Raw genomic sequence first — 22,011 nt, forward strand, 5'->3', positions numbered from 1 at the left:
CCTTGGCAACGTTTCTAGAATCCATTCCTTCTCCACACAAACTGTTACCACAAGCACTTCTCATATTCCGCCTTAACTACTGCACCTGCCTCGTCCTCCTTTCCTCCAGCCTCGGCCCCCTCCTGTCTTTCACCCTGATACCCTGATTATCTTTCTAAAAAATAGTTCTGTGCATGCACTCCTCAAAACTCTCCAAAGCCCACCCATAATAATAGTATTTATTGAGCGCTTACTATGTGCAGAGCACTTTACTAAGCGCTTGGAATGGACAATTCGGCAACAGATAGAGACCATTCCTGCCCAAGGATGGGCTCAGAAGCATCGTGGCTCAGTGGGAAGAGCACGGGCTTTGGAGTCAGAGGTCATGGGTTCGAATCCCAGCTCCGCCACTTGTCGGCTGTGTGACTGTGGGCAAGTCACTTAACTTCTCTGTGCCTCAGCTACCTCATCTGTAAAATGGGGATTAAAACTGTGAGCCCCATGTGGGACAACCTGATTCCCTTGTGTCTACCCCAGCGCTTAGAACTGTGCTCTGCACATAGTAAGCGCTTAACAAATACCAACATTATTAATCGGGGGAGACAGACAAAAACAAGACAACATAATCACAATAAATAGAATCAAGGGTATGCACACCTCATTAACAAAATATAAAAAAATATACAAAATACAAAAAATATATACAAATGAACAATAATAATGATAACTGAGGTATTAGTTAAGAGTATTTGTTAAGTGTTCTTAAGCACTGGGATAGATACATGCTAATCAGATTGGACACAGTCCCTACCCCACATGGGGCTCACGGTCTCAATGCCCATTTTACAAATGAGGTAACAGAGGCACGGAGGAGTGAAGTGACTTTTCCAAGGTCACACAGCAGACAAATGGCAGAGCGGGGATTAGAACCTCTTACTCCCAGGCCCGGGCTCTAACCACGAGGCTACACTGTTCCTCTTCACCCATTTATCTCTGCTCCAGCCTGGCACACACGCTTTGCTTCTCCCAAGCAATCTATTCACTACGCTCACTCTCATCTCTCTGACTGTGGGTCTCTTGCTCACGTCTTTCCTTCAGCCTGAAACTCCCTCGTCCTTCACGCCCGGCTCTCCCCATCTCAAAAGCCCTTACTAAAATCGTATTTCCTCCAAGGGACACTTCCTCGATTTCTGGAATTTCCTCACCCTATTCACCCTCTCTTTCCTGACACTTGGGAATGTACCCCTGAGCCCTTACTCCCCCTTGCCCTCAGCCCCCCAGCATTTATGTCCATTTATGCAGCTTCCTCTTTGGTAATTTATTTCAATATCATTTAATCATTTTAATATCTGCCTCCTCCACTAGATTGTTAGCTCCTTGAGGGCAGGGATGGTGCTTACTATTGTATTGTATAATTGTATAATACTCCCCTAAGAGCTTAGTACAGTGCTCTGATCCAAGTAAGTGCTCAGTGAACACCTTTGATGGATTGATCTATTTTATACATTAAAATTGCAAAGGTGAGCATATTGTCACTTGGTGGAAAGTAATGTGGGAATTTCTATCAAAGAGGGTCAGTCATTCAGTCTTGGTGGGAAATTTGGCTCCCTCTACACTGTAAGCTGCTTGTGGACAGGAAATATGCCTATCAACTCTCCTGACTGTACTCTCCCAAGCTCTTAGTACAGTGCTCTGAGCAAGGTAAGTGCTCAATAAATATGACTGATTCAGCATCCCTTTTCCCTTTAATACACAGTCAATCAATGCTCATCTCTAATGCAATTCAGCTTTAATTCAGCCTACCGTATTAGACTGTAAGCCTGTCAAAGGGCAGGGACTGTCCCTATCTGTTACCGATTTGTACATTCCAAGCACTTAGTACAGTGCTCTGCACATAGCATGCGCTCAATAAATACTATTGAATGAATGAAGAATTAGAGCGGAATTGCAAACGTTCTGTCAACTCAGACCCAAGGGGTTTCAAAGGCCATAGGTATTAATCCACCATCACCATTGAGCACCACAGTTGGAAATAGTGTGGCCTAGTGAGAAGGGCATGGGCCTGGGAGGCAGAGGACCTGGGTTCTAATCGCAGCTCCGCCATTTGCCTGCTGTATGAACCTGGGCAAGTCACGTTTCTTCTCTACACCTCAGTTTCCTCTCTGTGAAACGGGTATTCAATACCTGTCCTCCCTCCTATTTGGACTGTGAGCCTCACGTGGAACAGGGACTGGGTCCCGCCTGATTAACTCGGATCTACCCCAGCAATTAGAACAGTGTTTTACACATTGTAAGCACTTAAATACTATTATCATCATTCTTCTTCGTATTATTATTCTTATTATTCATAAGAATAATAATGATAATAATCCCTCGCTTCTCAACTCCCCTATAATCATGTCGATTTACCCTCCCTTCCAAAGCTAGGAGAATCCAGCTCAGTGGATTTCCAATAATGTCAAAGAAATTTTTTTCCTCAATATTCTGTCATTGAGAAATCAAATCACAAATAAGGGACCTCTTAAAAAGAGAAAGTAGGTTTAGAATTTGTGTAATTGACTGCTCTGAATTCACGTTTTCAAACCCCCACTGTGTCACAACCCAAAGCAAATTCTATTCTTCTTGAAATCCCAACTCTCCCCAGCGCTTTTCATTCAGAGGGATTAATTTGGAGCGGCAGCTCTACCACACTGTGAATCAACATATGTGCAAACGTGAAAATCACCTATTTGGAAACCTCTTTTCTAAAAGTAATTACATTTAACAGGAGAATAATTAGCCCCATTACTCTCCTCTTGACTTACGCAAAGCAGGAAAAGGAAATGTTTTTCAGTGCCAGCCCTCTTCCAACAGATAGTGATAGCAACATCAAGATCACAATTAATGAAGTTGAAACTGGGCATTGTTGCTTCAGCAAATTGGTTGCAACTTGATCACTCAATCAGTAGTATTTATTAAGCACTTACTATGTGCAGAACATTGTACTAAGGACTTGATTTATTTGATTGACTTTAGACTAAGAAATATGCTTGTTCCTTTAAAACAAAGAGGAGGGAGGTTAGCCCTTTCCCCCCACTTTCTGAGAGTGAGAGTGACTCAGAAGGATCTGAGTTCTAATCCCAGTTCCACCACTTGTCTTCTGTGTGACTTTGGGCAAGTCGCTTAACTTCACTGGGCCTCAGTTATCTCATCTGTAAAATGGGGATTAAAACTGTGAGCCCCATGTGGGACAGGGACTGTGTCCAACCTGCTCATTCATTCATTCATTCATTCATTCATTCATTCATTCATTCATATGTACTAAGCACTTAAATCTGTGCAGAGCACTGTACTAAGCGCTTGGAAAGTACAATTCAGCAACAAATAGAGACAATCCCTACCTAACAACGGGCTCACAGTCTAGTTTGTATCTACCCCAGGGCTTAGAACAGTGCTTATCACATAGTAAGCGCTTGACAAATACTATCATTGTTATTATTATTATTATTATTATTATTGAGCCAAAGCAAGCAATCTGTGCAGCAGATGCCCGCAGTCTAGGTTTTGGTGGGAAACTCCTTTATACTTCCCTTATACTTTTATTCCAACTTAAGCAGGTTGGAATAGTTCATTCATTCATTCATTCAATCGTATTTATTGAGCACTTACTTGTGCAGAGCACTAAACTAAACATTTGGGAGAGTACAATAGAACAATAAACAGACACATTCCCTGCCCACAATGAACTTACAGGCTAGAACCGGGGGATACAGACACTGATACAAATAAATAAATGAAAGATATGGATGTAAGTGCTGTGTGGGGCTGGGAGAGGGGGAAGAATAAAGGGCGCAAGTCAGAGTGACACAGAAGGGAGTGGGAGAAGCAGATGGATGCTTAGTCAGGGAAGGCCTCTTGGAGGAGATGGGCCTTCAATAAGGCTTCGAAGGGAGGGAGAGTCATTGTCTGGAGCATTTGAGGAGGGAGGGCGTTCCAGGCAGCAAGATAGGTGAGATGGAGGCAGAGTGAGGAGGTTACATTAGAGGACCGAAGCCTAAGAGTGTTCAGAAAACACTCCTACAGCTCAACCATTTTAACAGAAAAAGGAAAGTAGATTGCTCTCCACAAGGAGACAGTAACTCCAGAGATAAGAAATGAGTAACTCTAGTAAGCTCATCGTGGACAGGGAACACGTCTACCAACTCTGTTAGATCGCAGTCGTACAGTGCTCTACACACAGTAAGCACACAGTAAATATGATTGATTGATCGACAGGGGAAGGACCTCTGCCTTCTTTCTGCATACGTATATACAAAGACAAAAAAACGAGATTTCAGCTAAGGATAATTAACAAATTGGAGCGTGTAAAAGCTTTGCATTAAACCCCCTTCCAGAACATGGCTTTATCACCACACCTCGTTCTTCTATAGGTTCTGGAAGAGTGTCTCCGATTAATCCATCGTATTTATTGGGCGCTAACTGTGAGCAGAGCACTGTATTAGGTGCTTGGGAGAGTACAACATAACAGAGTTGGTTGACACGTTCCCTGCCCACAGGGAGCTTTCAATCTAGAGGGGGAGATAGGCAGTAATAGAAATAAAGAAATTACGGATATGGACATAAGTGCTGTGGGGATGAGGGGGGGTGAAACATGGAAGTGTGCAAGAGAAGAAGTAGAGTACTAAATGTTTGATTGAGTACTAGATAAGAGTTGGTAGACTCTAGAGGGGGGGATAAAAATAATAATTATGGTACTTGTTAAGTGCTTACTATGTGCCAAACACTGTTCCAAGCTCTGGGGTTGATACAAGGTAGTCAGCTTGGACACAGCCCCTAAGCCTTCGAAGGAGGGGAGAGGGATCGTCCGTCGAGTACGTCAAAGGAACGTATTCTAGCGAGAGGCAGGATGTGGGCAAGAGGTTGGCAATGAGCTAGATGAGATCGAGGAACATTGAGAAGGTTGGCATTAGAGGAGCGACACGAACGGGCTGGGATGAAGTAGTAAGCTCACTGCGGGCAGGGAACCTCTCCACCAACTCTCAAGTTATATTTTATATTTAAAATATACATATATTTTTATATTTTTATATTTTACTCTCCCAAGTGTAAGCTTAGCACAGTGCTCTGTACATAGTCTGTCTCCCCTTCTTGACTGTAAGCTTGTGGTGGGCAGGGGATGTGTCTGTTTTCCGTTATATTGTACTCTACCAAGTGCTTAGTACAGTGCTCTGCACACAGAGTTCAAAAAAACTGTAAGCCCCACGCGGGACAACCTGTTTACCTTGTATCTACCCAGTGCTTAGAACAGTGCTTGGCACATAGTAAGCGCTTAATACCAAAATTATTAAATTATTATCATTAAATACGAATGACTGACGCAGTGAATGCTCAATAAATATGATTGATTGATAAAATACGATTGGTCGGTAGAAGGAAATCAGGGAGGTAAGGTAGAAGGGGGCAAGCAGATTGACAGTAAGGAGTTTCTGTTTAACTCTTCAGCTTCTTTCCTCCGACCCACCCCCCTGCTCCCTGACAAAATGTAAGCTCACTGTGGATAGGGAATATGTTTATTTATTGTTGTATTGAACTCTCCCAAGCAATTAGTACAGTGCTTTGCACACAGTAAGCGTTCAATAAACATGATTGAATGAATGAATGATTGCCAGCTGAGTTCCCACTGGGATACGGAGAGCAGTAGTAATAATAAAAATAATAATTGTGGTATTTGTTAAGAGCTTACTATGTGTCAGGCACTGTACTAAGCACTGGGGGAGATAGAAGCAAATCAGGTTGGACACTGTCCCTGTTCCACAAAGAAAGCACAGTCTGAATCTTAATATGAGAAGTAGCATGGCTTAGCGGAAAGAGCAGTGGCTTGAGAGTCAGAAGGTGTGGATTCAAATCCTCGTTCTGCCATTTGTTAGCCGTGTGACTTTGGGCAAGTCACTTCACTTCTCTGCACCTCAGTTCCCTCATCTGTAAAATGGCGACTAAGACTGTGAGCCCCACGTGGGACAACCTGATTACCCTGTCTCCCCCCCATTGCTTAGAACAATGCTTGACACATAGTAAGCGCTTAACACATGCCATCATTACTATTATTATTAATCCCCATTTTACAGATGAGGGAACTGAGACCAGAGAAGTGAAGCGACTTGCCCGAGGTCACACAGCAGACAGGTGGCAGAGCCGGGATTAGAACTCACAACCTTGTTCATTCATTCATTCAATAGTATTTATTGAGCGCTTACTATGTGCAGAGCACTGTACTAAGTGCTTGGAATGTACAAATCGGCAACAGATAGAGACAGTCCCTGCCCTTTGACGGGCTTTGTGATTCCAGGCCAGGGCTCTATCCACTGTGCCTCTGTTTCCTCATCTGGAAAATGGGGATTAGGTCTGTGAGCCCCATGGGGGACACAGACTGCATCCAACCTGATTGATCTGTGTCAACCTCAGCGCTCAGCATAGTGTCTGGTAGGTAGTAAGCGTTTGGCAAATAGTTCGAAATAAAAACAACTCAAAACAAACCCATTTGGCAGCTTGAGCAGTGAAGGGGAAGTAGCAATACTTACTGATCATGGTTGTGCCTCCAGCCAGGGCTGCTTTGGTGCCCTGGTAGAAATCGTCGATGGTCATCACGCCCTGGGAGGGCTTCTGGAGGTAGGTGTTGACGTCGATCCCCCCCGGAATGACCATCCGGCCGTTGGCTTCGATTGTCTTCACTCCGCCCGGAACGATTAGATTCTCGCCTATTTGTCTAAACAGCAGAACACAGATTGCTTGAGAAGCAGCGCGGCCCAGGGGGTAGAGCACAGGCTTGGGAGTCAGAAGGCCTGGGTTCTAATCCCTGCTCTGCCACAGGTCAGCTGTGTGACTTTGGGCAAGTCACTTCACTTCTCTGGGCCTCAGTGACCTCATCTAGGAAATGGGGATTAAGGCGGTGAGCCCCACGTGGGAAAACCTCATTACCTTGTATCTACCCCAGAGCTTAGAACAGTGCTTGGCATATAGTAAGCGCTTGGCAAATACCATCATTACTATTATTCAATCGTTCAATCATATTTATTGAGCTCTTACTGTGTGCACAGCACTGCACTAAGCACCTGGAAAGTACAATTCGGCGATAGATAGAGACAATCCCTTCATGATTACCTCATCTGGAAAATGGGGATTAAGACCGTGAGCCCCATGTGGGACAACTTGACAACTTGTATCTACCCCAGTGCTTAGAACAGTGCTTGGAACATAAGTGCTTAACAGATACCATCATCATTATTATTATCATTATTATTGTTATTACCTCATCTGGAAAATGGGATTAAGAATGAAAACTTCATGAGGGACAGGGACTCTGTCTAACATGATTAATTTGTATCTACCCAGTGCTTAAAACAGCACTTGGTAATTGCTTAACAAGTACCATAATAATAATTCCAAATTATTATTATCTCTCAAAGGTATAAAATATTCAACCAACCAGCCTCTTCTCGTGAGAGTTAAAGGAGTCTGCTTCCCTTATTTTGAATATGTCAATCATCAATCAATCGATGGGATTTATTGAATATTTTCTGGGTGCGGAGTATTGTACTTAGCATCTGGGCAGAGCGACAGAGTTTTTTATGGTATTTCATTCATTCAATTGTATTTATTGACTGCTTACTGTGTGCAAAGCACCGTACTAAGCACTTGGGAGAGTACAATACAACAACAAAGAGACACATTCTGTTTAGCACTTACCATGTGCCAGGTACTGTAGTAAGTGCTGGGATATATGCAAGATAATCAGATTGGATACATTCCATGACCTACACAGGGCTCGCGGTCTTAATCCCCATTTTACAAATAAGGTAACTAAGGCACAGAGAAGTTAAGTGAGTTGCCCAAGATCACAGAGCAGGCAAGTGGTGGAGCCCGGTTTAGAACTCCGGTCCTCTGATTCCCAGCCCGTTCTCTTTCCACGAGGCCATACTGCTCTCCATTGGTAGACACGTTCCCTGCCCATGGGGATTTTACGGGTCTAGAAGGGAATTATCAGGGCTTCTCCTCTCAGACAGTATAGGGTACGTGGCCACAGATTCTAAAACCTAACCTTTGGGAGAGGATCATTGATCTGCTGCTTAAAGGCAGGTGAGAAGCAGTGTGGTCTAGTGGAGAGAGCCCAGGCCTGGGAGTCAGAAGGACCTAGGTTCTAATCCCGGCTCTGCCACTTGTCTTCTGGGCAACCTTAGACAAGTCACTTCTTTCTGCTTCAAGTATCTCATCGGGCAATAGGGGGATTGAAACTGTGAGCCCCATATGGGATGTGGATTGTGCCCAACCTAACTTGTAACTTGAGAAGCAGTGTGGCCCAGTGGATAGAGCACGGGACTGGGATTCAGAAGGATCTGGGTTCTAATCCCACCTCCAGTACTTGTCTGCTGTGTGACCTTGGGTAAGTCATTTCACTTCTCTGGGCCTCAGTTACCCCATCTGTAAAATGGGATTGTGAGACTGTGAGCCCAAAGTGGGACAGGGACTGTGTCCAACCCGATTTGCTGGTATCCACCTCAGCACAGTACCCTATAGTACAGCACACTTAGTACAATACCTGGCACATAGTAAGCGCTTAACAAATACCACAGTTGTTATTATTATTATTACAACAACAAATAGTTATTTGGTATGTGAACTGAAAGTTCCTTGTGTGCAGGAACTGTGTCTACTAATTCTATTAGACTACTATTCTACTAATTATTATTATTATTTTGGTATTTGTTAAGCACTTACTATGTGCCAGGCACTCCACTGGATTTTGTCCAACTCAATTTGCTTGTATCCACCCATGGCACATAGTAAGCACATAACAAGTACCATAATTATTATTATTATTATTGTTACAAGCAAATTGAGTTGGACACAGTCCCTATCCCACATGGGGCTAATAGTCTCAATCCCCATATTACAGAAGAGGTAACTGAAAATACGTATATATCTATAATTCCATTTATTTATATTGATGCCCATTTACTTGTCTTGATGTCTGTCTCCCTCCACCTCTAGGCTGTAAGCCTGTTGTGGGCAGGGATTGTCTCTATTGTTGTATTGTACTTTCCGAGTGCTTAGTACAGTGCTCTGTACACAGTAAGTGCACAATGAATACGATTGAATGAATGAATGAATGAATGAATGAACTGAGCTTCAGAGAGGTGTAGTGGCTTGCCCAAAGTCACCCAGCAGACATGTGGCAGAGCTGGGATTAGAACCCATGACCTTCTGATTCCCAGGCCCGTGCTCTATCTACTGTGCCATGCTGTATGCTCTTAGTACCGTGCCCTGAATAGTTACCTAATAAATATAAATAATGACTGATTTATGGCAGTTCAGTGCCATTATAGGAGATAGAATTTTAAAAAAACACTGAACGCTCCCTGGGGATGTGGTTTCCTCATCCTGCCTTTTGATATTAATTTCTAATAATGCGTTCTTACAGTTCCCCTAGGAACACATACAACCCTTCAGTAAATTGCACCCACTAACACTTCCAACTGCAGTTCTGAATCAATTCTTGCAATTAAGCTTAGAGTTAAAAAAAATACAAAATAAGGGCAAATTAACCACAGATCGAAGCCACAATTTCCTCCAGGCCCATTAGGCAGTAATTCCCATTAAAATGAATGATAATAGTGATATCTGTCAAGCACTTATTTCACGTCAAGAGAAGAGGCAAGTCCTAGTGGAAAGAGCACAGGCCTAGGTGTCAGAGGATGTGGAGTCTAATCCCGGTTCTGTTACTTGTCTGCTGTATGACCCTGGGCATGTCACTTCACTTCTCCATTACCTCCTCTGTAAAATGGACATCCAATACCTGATCTTCCTCCTAATTAGACTGCGAGCCCCATATAGGACAGGGACTGTGTCTGGCCTGATTAAACCTAGTGCTTAGAACAGTGTTTGACACATGTGTAACATCTAACAAATATTATCAGTCAACCCGTCAATGGTATTTACTGAATGCTTACTGTGTACAGGCTATTGTATTAAGCACTTGGGAAAGTACAATATAGCAGATTTGGTACCTGTTATTATTATTGTTGTTGTTATTATTAATATTATTTTTCTAAGCACCATGCTAAACACTGGAGTAATTACAAGAAAATTAGATTGGTCACTGTCCTGGTCCTTCATGGGGGTCATAGCCTGAGAAGGAGGGAAAATGGGTATTTTATCCTTATATTACAGATGAGAAAATGGAGGCCCAGAGGAATTGAGTAACCTTCCCAATGTCAGATAGCAGAAGAGCAGTGGAGCTGAGAATAAAATCCAGGTCTCTAGATTCCCCATCTCCTGCTCTTTCCATTAGACCACACCACTTCCCCACCGCAGGTCATCAGAAGAAATCAGAAGTTGGGTGAACTGCTGGAAACTAAACTTCGGCGTTAAGAAGAGTGTGACTGATTTCCAGATCCAAGCCCCATCCCTTAGATGTATCCTTATTCCTTGAGAAGCCGCATGACTTCCTCGGGAAGCAGCATGGCTTTGTGGATAGAACCCGGGCCTGGGAGTCCGAAGGTCATGGGTTTTAATTCCACCTCTGCCACTTGACTGCTGTGTGACTTTGGGCAAGTCACTTTACTTCTCTGTGCCTCAGTTACCTCATCTGTGAAATGGGATTGAGACTGTGAGCCCCACGTGGGACAGGGACTGCGCCCAGCCCGATTTGCTTCTACCTATCCCACTGCTTAGCACAGTGCATGGCACATAGTAAGCGCTTAATAAATACCATGTTTAAAAAAAGGCCACAAGATTACAAGCCCTTAATGAGATCTTAACTTCCCTCAGAGACACATGGCCCAAAAGATCATGGACCCACAGAAAGCAGCGACAAAGTCTAGTGGAGAGAAACAATGTGGCCAAGTGGAAAGAGCACAGACCTGGGAGTCAGAGGATCTGGGTTCTGATCGCAGCTCTGCCACTTGTTTGCTCTGGTTCTTGGGCAAGTCACTTCTCTGGGCCTCAGCTTCCTCATCTGTAAAATGGCGATTCAATACTGTTCTCTGGCCCACTTAGTCCGTGAGCCTCATGTGGGACAGGGCCTGTGGCTAACTCCATTGTTTTGCATCTATGCCAGTACTTACTACAGTCAGTCAGTCCATCGTATTTATTGAGCAACTGTTGTGTGCAGAGCATTCATTCCTTCATTCCTTCAATCATATTTATTGGGCACTTACTCTGTGCAGAACACTACTAAGCTCTTGGGAGAGTACAATATAACAGTAGAACAGACACGTTCCTTGACCATGAGCTTACAGTGCTTGGTGTACTCATTCAATTGTATTTATTGAGCACTTACTGTGTTCAGAGCACTGTACTAAGCACTTGGAAAGTACAGTTAGTAAGTTAACTAAAACTACTACTATTATTATTACTATCATTATTATTATTCGAATGGCTGCAAAAGGCAAGCTGTTGATTGATAGAAAACAAGCTTCCATTCCAGTTTCCTCATCTGAGCTACAGGTGAAAGATTTCAACTCTTCCTCCCAAGAGTGACCGATTAGCTTGCCTCTACCCCAGCGCTTAGTTCAGTGACTGGGTTCATCTGTAACTATTAAGGATGTTGGCGAGGACTGGTGTCTTACTGTACACAGTATGCACTCGATAAATACATTGAATGAATGAATGAATGACCGAATGAATGAATGAATACGATTGAATGAATGAATGAAATCCTCTCCCCCACACAACTTTCCCTTGACAATTGACAACGTCACCATGATCCTCGGTAATCTAGGCATTTCCTTCGATTCTTCTCCCCTTTCAAGCCCCTCATTCAGTCGGTTCCATCCTCCACATCTTCGCCGCCCCAAAAACTGTCACCCAGGCCGGGCCAAGATCCCGGGATATCCCACCTTGACTACTGCATCAGCCTCCTTGCCTCTAGCCTCTCCCCTCTCCATCCATACTCTAGATAGACTCCACTCGGATGTCCCACCGACACCTCAAACTTAACATGTCCAAAATGGAACTCCTTATCTTCCCACTCAAACCTTTTCTCGTCCCTGGAAACAGCACCACCATCCTTCCCGTCTCACAAGCCTGTAACCTTGGCGTTATCCTCAAGTCCTCTCTCTCATTCAACCCACATATTCAATCTGTCGCTAAATCCTGTCAATTCAGCCTTCAGAACATAGCTAAAATCTGCTCTCTCCTCTCCATCGAAACAGCTACCATGTTAATTCAAGCACTATCCTGCCTTGATTACTGCATCAGCCTCCTCGCTGACCTCCCAGCCTCCTGTCTCTCCCTAACTCCAGTCCATACTTCACTCTGCTGCATGGATCATTTATCAACAAAAACGTTGGGTCCATGTTTCCCCACTCCTCGAGAACCCTTGTTTTCTCCACTCCCATTCCTTTCTGCATCAGCCTTTGCCCTTGGATTTGCTCCCTTTATTCACCCCTCCCTCAACTCCACAGCATGTATGTCCATATGAATAATGCATTTATTGATATTAATGTCTGTCTCTCCCTTCAGTTTGTTGTGGGCAGGGAACGTGTCTCCCAAGTGTTTAGAACATTCATTCATTCATTCATTCAGTCGTATTCGTTGAGCACTTACTGTGTGCAGAGCACTGTATTAAGTGCTTGGAAAGAGAGACAATCCCTGCCCACAATGGGCTTACAGTCTAGAGGTGGGGGAGACAGACATCAAAACAAGTAAACAGACATCAGTACAAATAAATACAACGATAGATATATACGTATATACATGAGTGCTGTGGGCCGGGGGTGGGTGGGGGTAAGAGCAAAGGGAGCGAGTCGAGGTGATGTGGAAGGGAGGGGGAGCTGAGGAAAAGAGTACTTAGAGTGCTCTGCACCCACTAAGGGCTCTAGAGATGTGACTGATGGGTCAATCAATCAATTTCCTAAAACACAGTTCTGTGCATGGCTCTTCTTTCCTCAAAACCCCTCAATGGTTGCCCAATCCTCTCTTCGTTAAGCACAAACTCCTGCCCATTGGCTATAAAACATTCTTTCAACTCTCTTTAGTGATCTTCACCAGCCTCCTCAACTTGTACACTTCATTCCTCCCCGCCTTGTCTCATACTCCTCTCTCTCCTTGCAGACCTCTTCCTCACATCCTCTCTTCTCCTCCTCTAATGCCAACCTTCTCACCGTACCTCGCTCTCGCCTATCTGACCCCCGATCCCTTGCCCACATCCTGCCCCTGTCCTGGAACTCCCTCCCCTTTCATATCCAAAAGACGATCACTCTCCCCATCTTCAAAGCCTTATTAAAGTCACACCTGCTCCAAGTGGCCTTCCCTGATTAAACTCTCCTTCCACGACTCCCTCTCCCTTCTAAGTCATCTACACGGGTACTTGGAATACACCCCACCCTCATACTCACAACACTTTTGTACAGATCCATAAATTATTTATTTATATTAATGTCTGTCTCCCCCTCTAGACTGTACACTCGTTGTGAGCCAGGAAGATGTCTACCAACTCTGCTGCACTGTTCATTCCCAAGCACTTAGTACAGTGCTCTGCACATAGCAAGTGCTCCATAAATACCATTGATTGATTGGCTGATTGATCTGACCACCCAATCCATTATATTACGAATAGCCAAAGAGTTTTACACACTAAGAACCTAGAAAAAAAATCCTTAAAGGATGGTATTTCAGCCTTCCCTTTGATGCCACATTCATATATCAGTCAATCAATCGATCGTATTTGCTGAATTGTACTTTCCAAGCACTTAGTACAGTGCTCTGCACACAGTGAGCACTCAATAAATACAATTGAATGAATGAATGAACGCACTGTGTGCAGAGCACTGTACTACGTGTTTGGGAGAGGACAAACAACAAGATAACAGACATATCCCTGCCCACAATGAGCTTATAGTCTAAATGGGGAGAAAGACATTAATATAAATAAATGAATTAGGGAAATGGACATGAGTGGTGTGGGACTGGGAGGGAGTGAATATTCATTCATTCATTCATTCATTCAATAGTATTTATTGAGCGCTTACTATGTGCAGAGCACTGTACTAAGCGCTTGGAATGAACAAGTCGGCAACAGATAGAGACGGTCCCTGCCGTTTGACGGGCTTACAGTCTAATCGGGGGAGATGGACGGACGAGAACAATGGCAATAAATAGAGTCGAGGGGAAGAACATCTCGTAAAAACAATGGCGACTAAATAGAATCGAGGCGATGTACATTTCATTAACAAAATAAATTGGGTAATAAATATATACAGTTGAGCAGACGAGTACAGTGCTGAGGGGATGGGAAGGGAGAGGGGGAGGACCAGAGGGAAATGGGGGGAAAAGAGGGTTAAGCTGCGGAGAGATGGAGGGGGGTGGTAGAGGGAGTAGAGGGAGAAGAGGAGCTCAGTCTGGGAAGGCCTCTTGGAGGAGGTGAGTTTTAAGTAGGGTTTTGAAGAGGGGAAGAGAATCAGTTTGGCGGAGGGGAGGAGGGAGGGCGTTCCGGGACCGCGGGAGGACGCGGCCCGGGGGTCGACGGCAGGATGGGCGAGACCGAGGGACGGCGAGGAGGTGGGCGGCGGAGGAGCGGAGCGTGCGGGGTGGGCGGTAGAAAGAGAGAAGGGAGGAGAGGTAGGAAGGGGCAAGGTGATGTAGAGCCTCGAAGCCTAGTGTGAGGAGTTTTTGTTTGGAGAGGAGATTGATAGGCAACCACCGGAGTTGTTTAAGAAGGGGAGTGACATGCCCAGATCGTTTCTGCAGGAAGATGAGCCGGGCAGCGGAGTGAAGAATAGACCGGAGTGGGGCGAGAGAGGAGGAAGGGAGGTCAGAGAGAAGGCTGACACAGTAGTCTAGCTGGGATATAACAAGAGCCCGTAGCAGTAAGGTAGCCGTTTGGGTGGAGAGGAAAGGGTGGATCTTGGCAATATTGTAAAGGTGAAACCTGCAGGTCTTGGTGAATAAAGGGAGCAAATCAGGGTGAGGCAAAAGGGAGTGGGAGAAGAGGAAAGGGGGGCTTAGGAAAGGCCTCTTCGGGGAGATGGGCCTTCAGTAAGGCTTTGAAGGTGGGGAAGAGTCATTGTCTGTCGGATCTGAAAAAGGAGGACGATTCCATATCTCACACTTCTTTCAAGCGAACCATCTGAGTATGGAAAGGACAGATGAAGTTGTTTGAAAAGACAAAACCATAATCTTACCCTAACAGAATGGGGTGTCTGTAAACATCAGGGGACTGTATTGCCTCCACCTCTCATCAAACCTCTCGAAATCTAAAAGGTTTATTACTGCCAAGAGAGATGCAGAACCAAATTAAAGGCCCACTAGCTTCCTCCAATAAAGGGCTTGCAACAGGCCATGAGAAACATGCACACCAGATCACAGTGGAAAATAGCATATTTTGGTTTTCCTCTCAGGCCAAACCAAAGGCAAACACATTTCAAAAAGGTCCCAGTTCCTGTTCATAATAATAACTGTGGCATTTGTTAAGCGCTTACTATGTGCCAGGAACTATAGTAAGAAGTGGATACATGCAAATCTGGTTGGACACAGTCTCTGAGCCAAACCAAAGGCAAACATGTTTCAAAAAGGTCCCGGTTCCTATTAATAATAATAACTGTGGCATTTGTTAAGCACTTACTATGTACCAAGAACCGTACTGAGAGCTGGATACAAGCAAATCGGGTTGGACACAGCTCCTATCCCATGTGGGGCTCAGAGTTTCAACCCCATTTTGCAGATGGGCTAACTAAGGCATAAAGAAGGGAAGTGACTTTTCCAAGGTCACATAGCAGAAAAATGGCAGAACTGGGATTAGAACTCATGACCTTCTGATTCCCAGGGGCCTGTGCTCTATCCACCACACCATGGTGTAATGGAGCTAGAATTATACTTCTGTTCTGAGTAGTCCCAATATGTTGGAGATCTAGGGCTCACAGCCTGGACAACAGATTAATATTTGTCAGAGATATTTATAATATTTATATATAATAATCTTTTAATAACAGATTAATATTTGTCAGAGCTATTTATAATATTTATATAATTTATATTTAATATTTATTATTTATAATAATCATTGTATTTGTTAAGTGCTTACTACGTGCCAGGAACAATAATGTAATAATAATAATGTTGGTATCTGTTAAGCGCTTACTATGTGCAGAGCACTGTTCTAAGCGCTGGGGGAGATACAGGGTAATCAGGTCGTCCCACGTGAGGCTCACAGTTAATCCCCATTTTACAGATGAGGGAACTGAGGCACAGAGAAGTTAAGTGACTTGCCCACAGTCACACAGCTGACAAGTGGCAGAGCTGGGAGTCGAACTCATGACCTCTGACTCCGAAGCCCAGGCTCTTTCCCCTAAGCCACGCTGCTTCTCTGTTCTAAGCACTGGGTGGGAACAAGCAAATCGGGTTGGACACAGACCCTTTCCCACATGGGACTCACAGTCTCAATCCCCATTTTACTGGTGAGGTCACCGAAGCACAGAGAAGTAAAACGACTTGCCCAAGGTCACGCAGCAGACAAGAGGCAGAGCAGGGGTTAGAAGCCATGACTCTCTGACTCCTAGGCCCGAGTTCTATCCACTACGCCATGCTGCTTCTCCCAAAGACCGTGGCATTCCATTCATGCGCTATTATGAGATATGAGCTATTTTAAACAATCGGTACGCTCAACCAACTTTATAAGTCCATCTTCCAGGTAGATGTCTGCATAGAAGGACTGGTCATCGTTGATAATTCTTCCACCTTTGATAAGTAGTCGGTCGCTCTGAAATAGAAGAACAGGAGATGGAAGCATGTTACTTTTGACAGAAGCCAACAAAATGACTTTCTCACGTCCACTTGAGCTTAAAACTTGCTCCATTTGGCTTGGGCTGAGCTATAAAATACGAGCATACATTGATTAATAAATAACGGTCTAGTATTAAACAACAGACCTTAAATCAGGGGGTTACTTCACCTCTCAAACAGGAGGCTAAAGCATTTTTAGGCTAGTGTCCAAAAAGCATCCAGTCGAAAATCAAGCAGAAAATCCGCATTTTATCTGCTCACGAAGTGCCAAGCATTGTTCTAAGCACTGAGCACTGTTCTGAGTCACCCAATCCTGTCATCCAATTTATTCTCGACATCTCCAGAATCCGCCCTTTCCTCTCCATCCAAACTGGTCCAAACACTCTTCAGATCTGAAGTTTAGACTACTGCATCAGCCCCCTCGCTGAACTCCCTGCCTCTAATCTCGCCCCTCTTCATTCCGCACTCCACGCTGCTGCCCGGATCTGATGATAATAATAATTATGGTATTTGTTAAGCGCTTACTATGTGTTGACCACTGTTCTAAGTGCCGGGGAAGATACAAGGTAATCAGGTTGTCTCACGTGGGGCTCACAGTTTCAATCCCCATTTTACAGATGAGATAACTGAGGCACAGAGAAGTTAAGCGGCTTGCCAAGGTCACACAGCAGACAAGTGGCGGAGCCAGGATTAGAGCCCATGTCATCTGACTCCCAAGCCCATGCTCTTTCCACGGAGCCATGCTGTTCTGCGCATGTCATCCCGCTCCTCAAAAACCACCAGTCGTTGCCATCCATCCAAACAAAACTCCTCACAATCAGCTCTCAGTGGAAAGAGCCTGGGCTTTGGAGTCAGAGGTCATGGGTTCGACTCCCGGATCTGCCACTTGTCAGCTGTGTGACTGTGGGCAAGTCACAACTTCTCTGTGCCTCAGTGACCTCATCTGTAAAATGGGGATTAACTGTGAGCCTCACCTGGGACAACCTGATTACCCTGTATCTATCCCACCGCTTAGAACAGCACTCTGCACATAATAAGCGCTTAACAAATACCAACATTATTATTACTTCTCCAGGATTTTCTCTAGTACAAACTGGCTTGCCCTGTTTTCTCCTCTTAAACCAATCTACCCACTGCACCTTGTCTCTTCTCTCTCCACTGATCTCTTCTTGTGCCTTCCCTTTTTTCGTATCCAGCTGGTCACGCCTCTCCCCATCTTCAAAGCCCTACTAAAATTACATCTCCTCCAAGAGACCTTCCCTGATTTTCTCACATTTCCCCATGCTCTTCTGTAACTTCAGAAATTCTGTGCCACCTACACACTGGGATGCTTTCATTCATTCAATCGTGTTTACTGAGTGCTTACATGGGGCTCACAGTCTTAATCCCCCCTTTGCAGAAGAGGTAACTGAGGTCCAGAGAAGTCAAGTGACTTGCCCACGGTCACAGAACACCACAGTCAGAGCCAAGATTAGAACCCAGGTCCGTCTGTCTCTGAGGCCCATGACTGAATCACTGGGCCATGCCTCATCTGTAAAATGGGGATTAATAATAATAATAAGAATAATTATGGTATTTGTTAAGCACCTACTAGGTGCACTTACTATGGGGTAGATACAGGGTAATCAGGCTTTCCCACATGGGGCTCAGACTTTTAATACCCATTTTACAGATGAGGTAACTGAGGCACAGAAAAGTTAAGTGGCTTGCCCAAGATCACACAGCAGACAAGTGATGACAATGATGATGATGGTATGTGTTAAGTGCTTACTATGTGCCAAACACTGTTCTAAGCGCTGGGGGGGATACAAGGTAATCAGGTTGTCCCACGTGGGGCTTCCAGTCTTAATCCCCATTTTACAGATGAGGTAATTGAGGCACAGAGAAGTGAAGTGACTTGCCCAAGGTCACACAGCAGGCGCGGGTGGACTTAGAACGCATGACCTCATGGGACTAGAACACACGACCTTTGACTCCTAAATCGGTGCTCTTTCCACTAAACCACACTGCTTCTCGCAGGACAGGGACTGTGTCCAAACTGCTTGACTCGTATCTACCCCAGTGCTTAGTACAGTGCCTGGCACCTAGTATGCGCTTAACAAATGCCAATAAAAACAACAATAACGACAAAAGAAAAAACACCCCGTGGGGCTCTTTGGTCAAAAAACCTCAGCCCCGATGGCGGAGCAAGAACCTTGGCCTTCTGACCCTGAGTCCCACACTTTTTCCACTAGACCGCACGGCCTCTTGGTCCTCTCCCTACCTTCAATACCCACCTAGATCATGCCCACTAACTCATGTACTCTCACGAGTGTGTAGCGCAACGCTCTGTACACTGAAAGTGCTCAATAAATCCTACTGATGGATTGACTTTTCCTTGAAATCCCTTCTCCCCAATAAGAGATGCAAGTGACAAGAATAATAATAACAATAACAATAACTGTGGCATTCATTAAACGCTTACTATGTGCCAGGCACTGTACTAAGCTCCAGGGTGGATATTCATTCAATAGTATTTATTGAGCGCTTACTATGTGCAGAGCACTGTACTAAGCGCTTGGGATGAACAAGTCGGCAACAGATAGAGACGGTCCCTGCCATTTGACGGGCTCACGGTCTAATCGGGGGAGATGGACGGACAAGAACAATGGCAATAAATAGAGTCGAGGGGAAGAACATCTCGTAAAAACAATGGCGACTAAATAGAATCGAGGCGATGTACAATTCATTAACAAAATAAATAGGGTAACGAAAATATATACAGTCGAGCGGACGAGTACAGTGCTGTGGGGATGGGAAGGGAGAGGTGGAGGAGCAGAGGGAAAAGGGGAAAATGAGGCTTTAGCTGCGGAGAGGTAAAGGGGGGATGGTAGAGGGAGTAGAGGGGGAAGAGGAGCTCAGTCTGGGAACGCCTCTTGGAGGAGGTGATTTTTAAGTAAGGTTTTGAAGAGGGAAAGAGAATCGGTTTGGCGGAGGTGAGGAGGGAGGGCGTTCCGGGACCGCGGGAGGACGTGACCCGGGGGTCGACGGCGGGATGGGCGAGACCGAGGGACGGCGAGGAGGTGGGCGGCGGAGGAGCGGAGCGTGCGGGGTGGGCGGTGGAAAGAGAGAAGGGAGGAGAGGTAGGAAGGGGCAAGGTGATGGAGAGCCTCGAAGCCTAGAGTGAGGAGTTTTTGTTTGGAGCGGAGGTCGATAGGCAACCACTGGAGTTGTTTAAGAAGGGGAGTGACAGGCCCAGATCGTCTCTGCGGGAAGATGAGCCGGGCAGCGGAGTGAAGAATAGACCGGAGCGGGGCGAGAGAGGAGGAAGGGAGGTCAGAGAGAAGGCTGACACAGTAGTCTAGCCGGGATATAACGAGAGCCCGTAATAGTAAGGTAGCCGTTTGGGTGGAGAGGAAAGGGCGGATCTTGGCGATATTGTAGAGGTGAAACCGGCAGGTCTCGGTAATGGATAGGATGCGTGGGGTGAACGAGAGGGACGAGTCAAGGATGACACCGAGATTGCGGGCCTGCGGGACGGGAAGGATGGTCGTGCCATCCACGGTGATAGAGAAGTCTGGGAGCGGACCGGGTTTGGGAGGGAAGATGAGGAGCTCAGTCTCGCTCACGTTGAGTTTTAGGTGGCGGGCCGACATCCAGGTGGAGACGTCCCGGAGGCGGGAGGAGACGCGAGCCCGAAGGGAGGGGGAGAGGACAGGGGCGGAGATGTAGATCTGCGTGTCATCTGCGTAGAGATGGTAGTCAAAGCCGTGAGAGCGGATGAGTTCACCGAGGGAGTGAGTGTAAATGGAGAACAGAAGAGGGCCGAGAACTGACCCTTGAGGAACTCCAACTGTTAAAGGATGGGAGGGGGAGGAGGCTCCAGCGTAGGAGACCGAGAATGATCGGCCAGAGAGGTGAGAGGAGAACCGGGAGAGGACAGAGTCCGTGAAGCCGAGGTGAGATAAGGTATGGAGGAGGAGGGGATGGTCGACAGTGTCAAAGGCAGCAGAGAGGTCAAGGAGGATCAGAATGGAGTAGGAGCCATTGGATTTGGCAAGAAGGAGGTCACGGGTGACCTTAGAGAGAGCGGTCTCGGTAGAGTGGAGGGGACGGAAGCCAGATCGGAGGGGGTCTAGGAGAGAATGGGAGTTAAGGAATTCTAGGCATCGACTGTAGACGACCCGTTCTAGGATTTTGGAAAGGAAGGGTAGTAGGGAGATAGGACGATAACTGGAGGGGGAAGTGGGGTCAAGAGCGGGTTTTTTTAGGATGGGGGAGACGTGGGCATGTCTGAAGGCAGAGGGGAAGGAGCCCTTGGAGATTGAGTGGTTAAAAATAGACGTTAAGGAAGGGAGGAGGGCAGGGGCGATGGTTTTAAGAAGGTGAGAGGGAATGGGGTCCGAGGCGCAGGTGGAGGGGGTGGCACTTGCGAGGAGGGAGGAGATCTCCTCTGAGGATACTGTAGGGAAGGATGGGAAAGTAGGGGAGGGGGTTGTTGGGGGGGAGGGGAGAGGCGGAGGGGTGACTTTGGGGAGCTCAGACCTGATCGTGTTGATTTTCGTGAGGAAATAGGTGGCCAGATCATTGGGGGTGAGAGATGGGGGAAGGGGAGGAACAGGGGGCCTAAGGAGAGAGTTAAAGGTCCGGAACAATCGGCGGGGGTGACGGGCATGGGTGTCGATGAGGGAGGAGAAGAAGCTTTGCCTGGCGGAGGAGAGGGCAGAGTTAAGGCAGGAAAGGATAAATTTGAAGTGTGTGAGGTCGGCTCGGTGCTTGGACTTTCGCCAGCAGCGCTCGGCAGCTCGAGCATAGGAGCGTAGGAGGCGGACGGAGGAGGTGATCCGGGGCTGTGGGTTAGTGGAGCGAGAGCGGCGGAGGGAAAGGGGGGCGAGAGAGTCGAGATGAGTAGAGAGGGTGGAGTTGAGAGCGGAGACCCGCTCGTCGAGAGTGGGAAGAGAGGACAGGGCGGCAAGGTGAGGCGAGATGCTATTGGAAAGACGGATGGGATCGAGAGAGCGGAGGTCTCTGTGGGGCAGTAGCGAAGATCTGCAGGGGGAGGGAGTGTGAGAGATGAGGCAGGTGAGAAGGTTATGGTCAGAGAGAGGGATTTCAGAGTCGGTGAGGGAGGAGATAGTGCAGCGGTAGGAGATGACGAGATCGAGGGTGTGACCGAGTCGGTGAGTGGGCGCGGTACGGTGGAGGAGGAGGTCGGCAGAGTCGAGGAGGGATAGCAGGCGGGCGGCAGAGGAGTCGTCGGGTACATCCGTATGGATGTCGAAGTCTCCGAGGATCAGA

The 22,011-nt window shown here is 46.2% G+C and overlaps 1 protein-coding gene across 2 annotated transcripts in view; it reads right to left on the reverse strand.

Moving 5' to 3' along the window:
* Positions 1-22,011, reverse strand: part of CRMP1 (collapsin response mediator protein 1) — a 101,704-nt gene that overhangs the window by 48,187 nt on the left and 31,506 nt on the right. For both annotated transcript variants that reach the window (XM_029063968.1, XM_029063969.1), the window contains exons 2-3: positions 16,623-16,711; positions 6,537-6,721 (exon numbers count right to left, since the gene is read on the reverse strand). In XM_029063968.1, coding sequence (XP_028919801.1) covers positions 6,537-6,721; positions 16,623-16,711 — 274 coding nt within the window. The remainder of the gene's footprint in view (positions 1-6,536; positions 6,722-16,622; positions 16,712-22,011) is intronic.

Source organism: Ornithorhynchus anatinus, chromosome 4 (genome assembly GCF_004115215.2).
Source record: "Ornithorhynchus anatinus isolate Pmale09 chromosome 4, mOrnAna1.pri.v4, whole genome shotgun sequence".
Lineage (NCBI taxonomy): Eukaryota > Metazoa > Chordata > Mammalia > Monotremata > Ornithorhynchidae > Ornithorhynchus > Ornithorhynchus anatinus.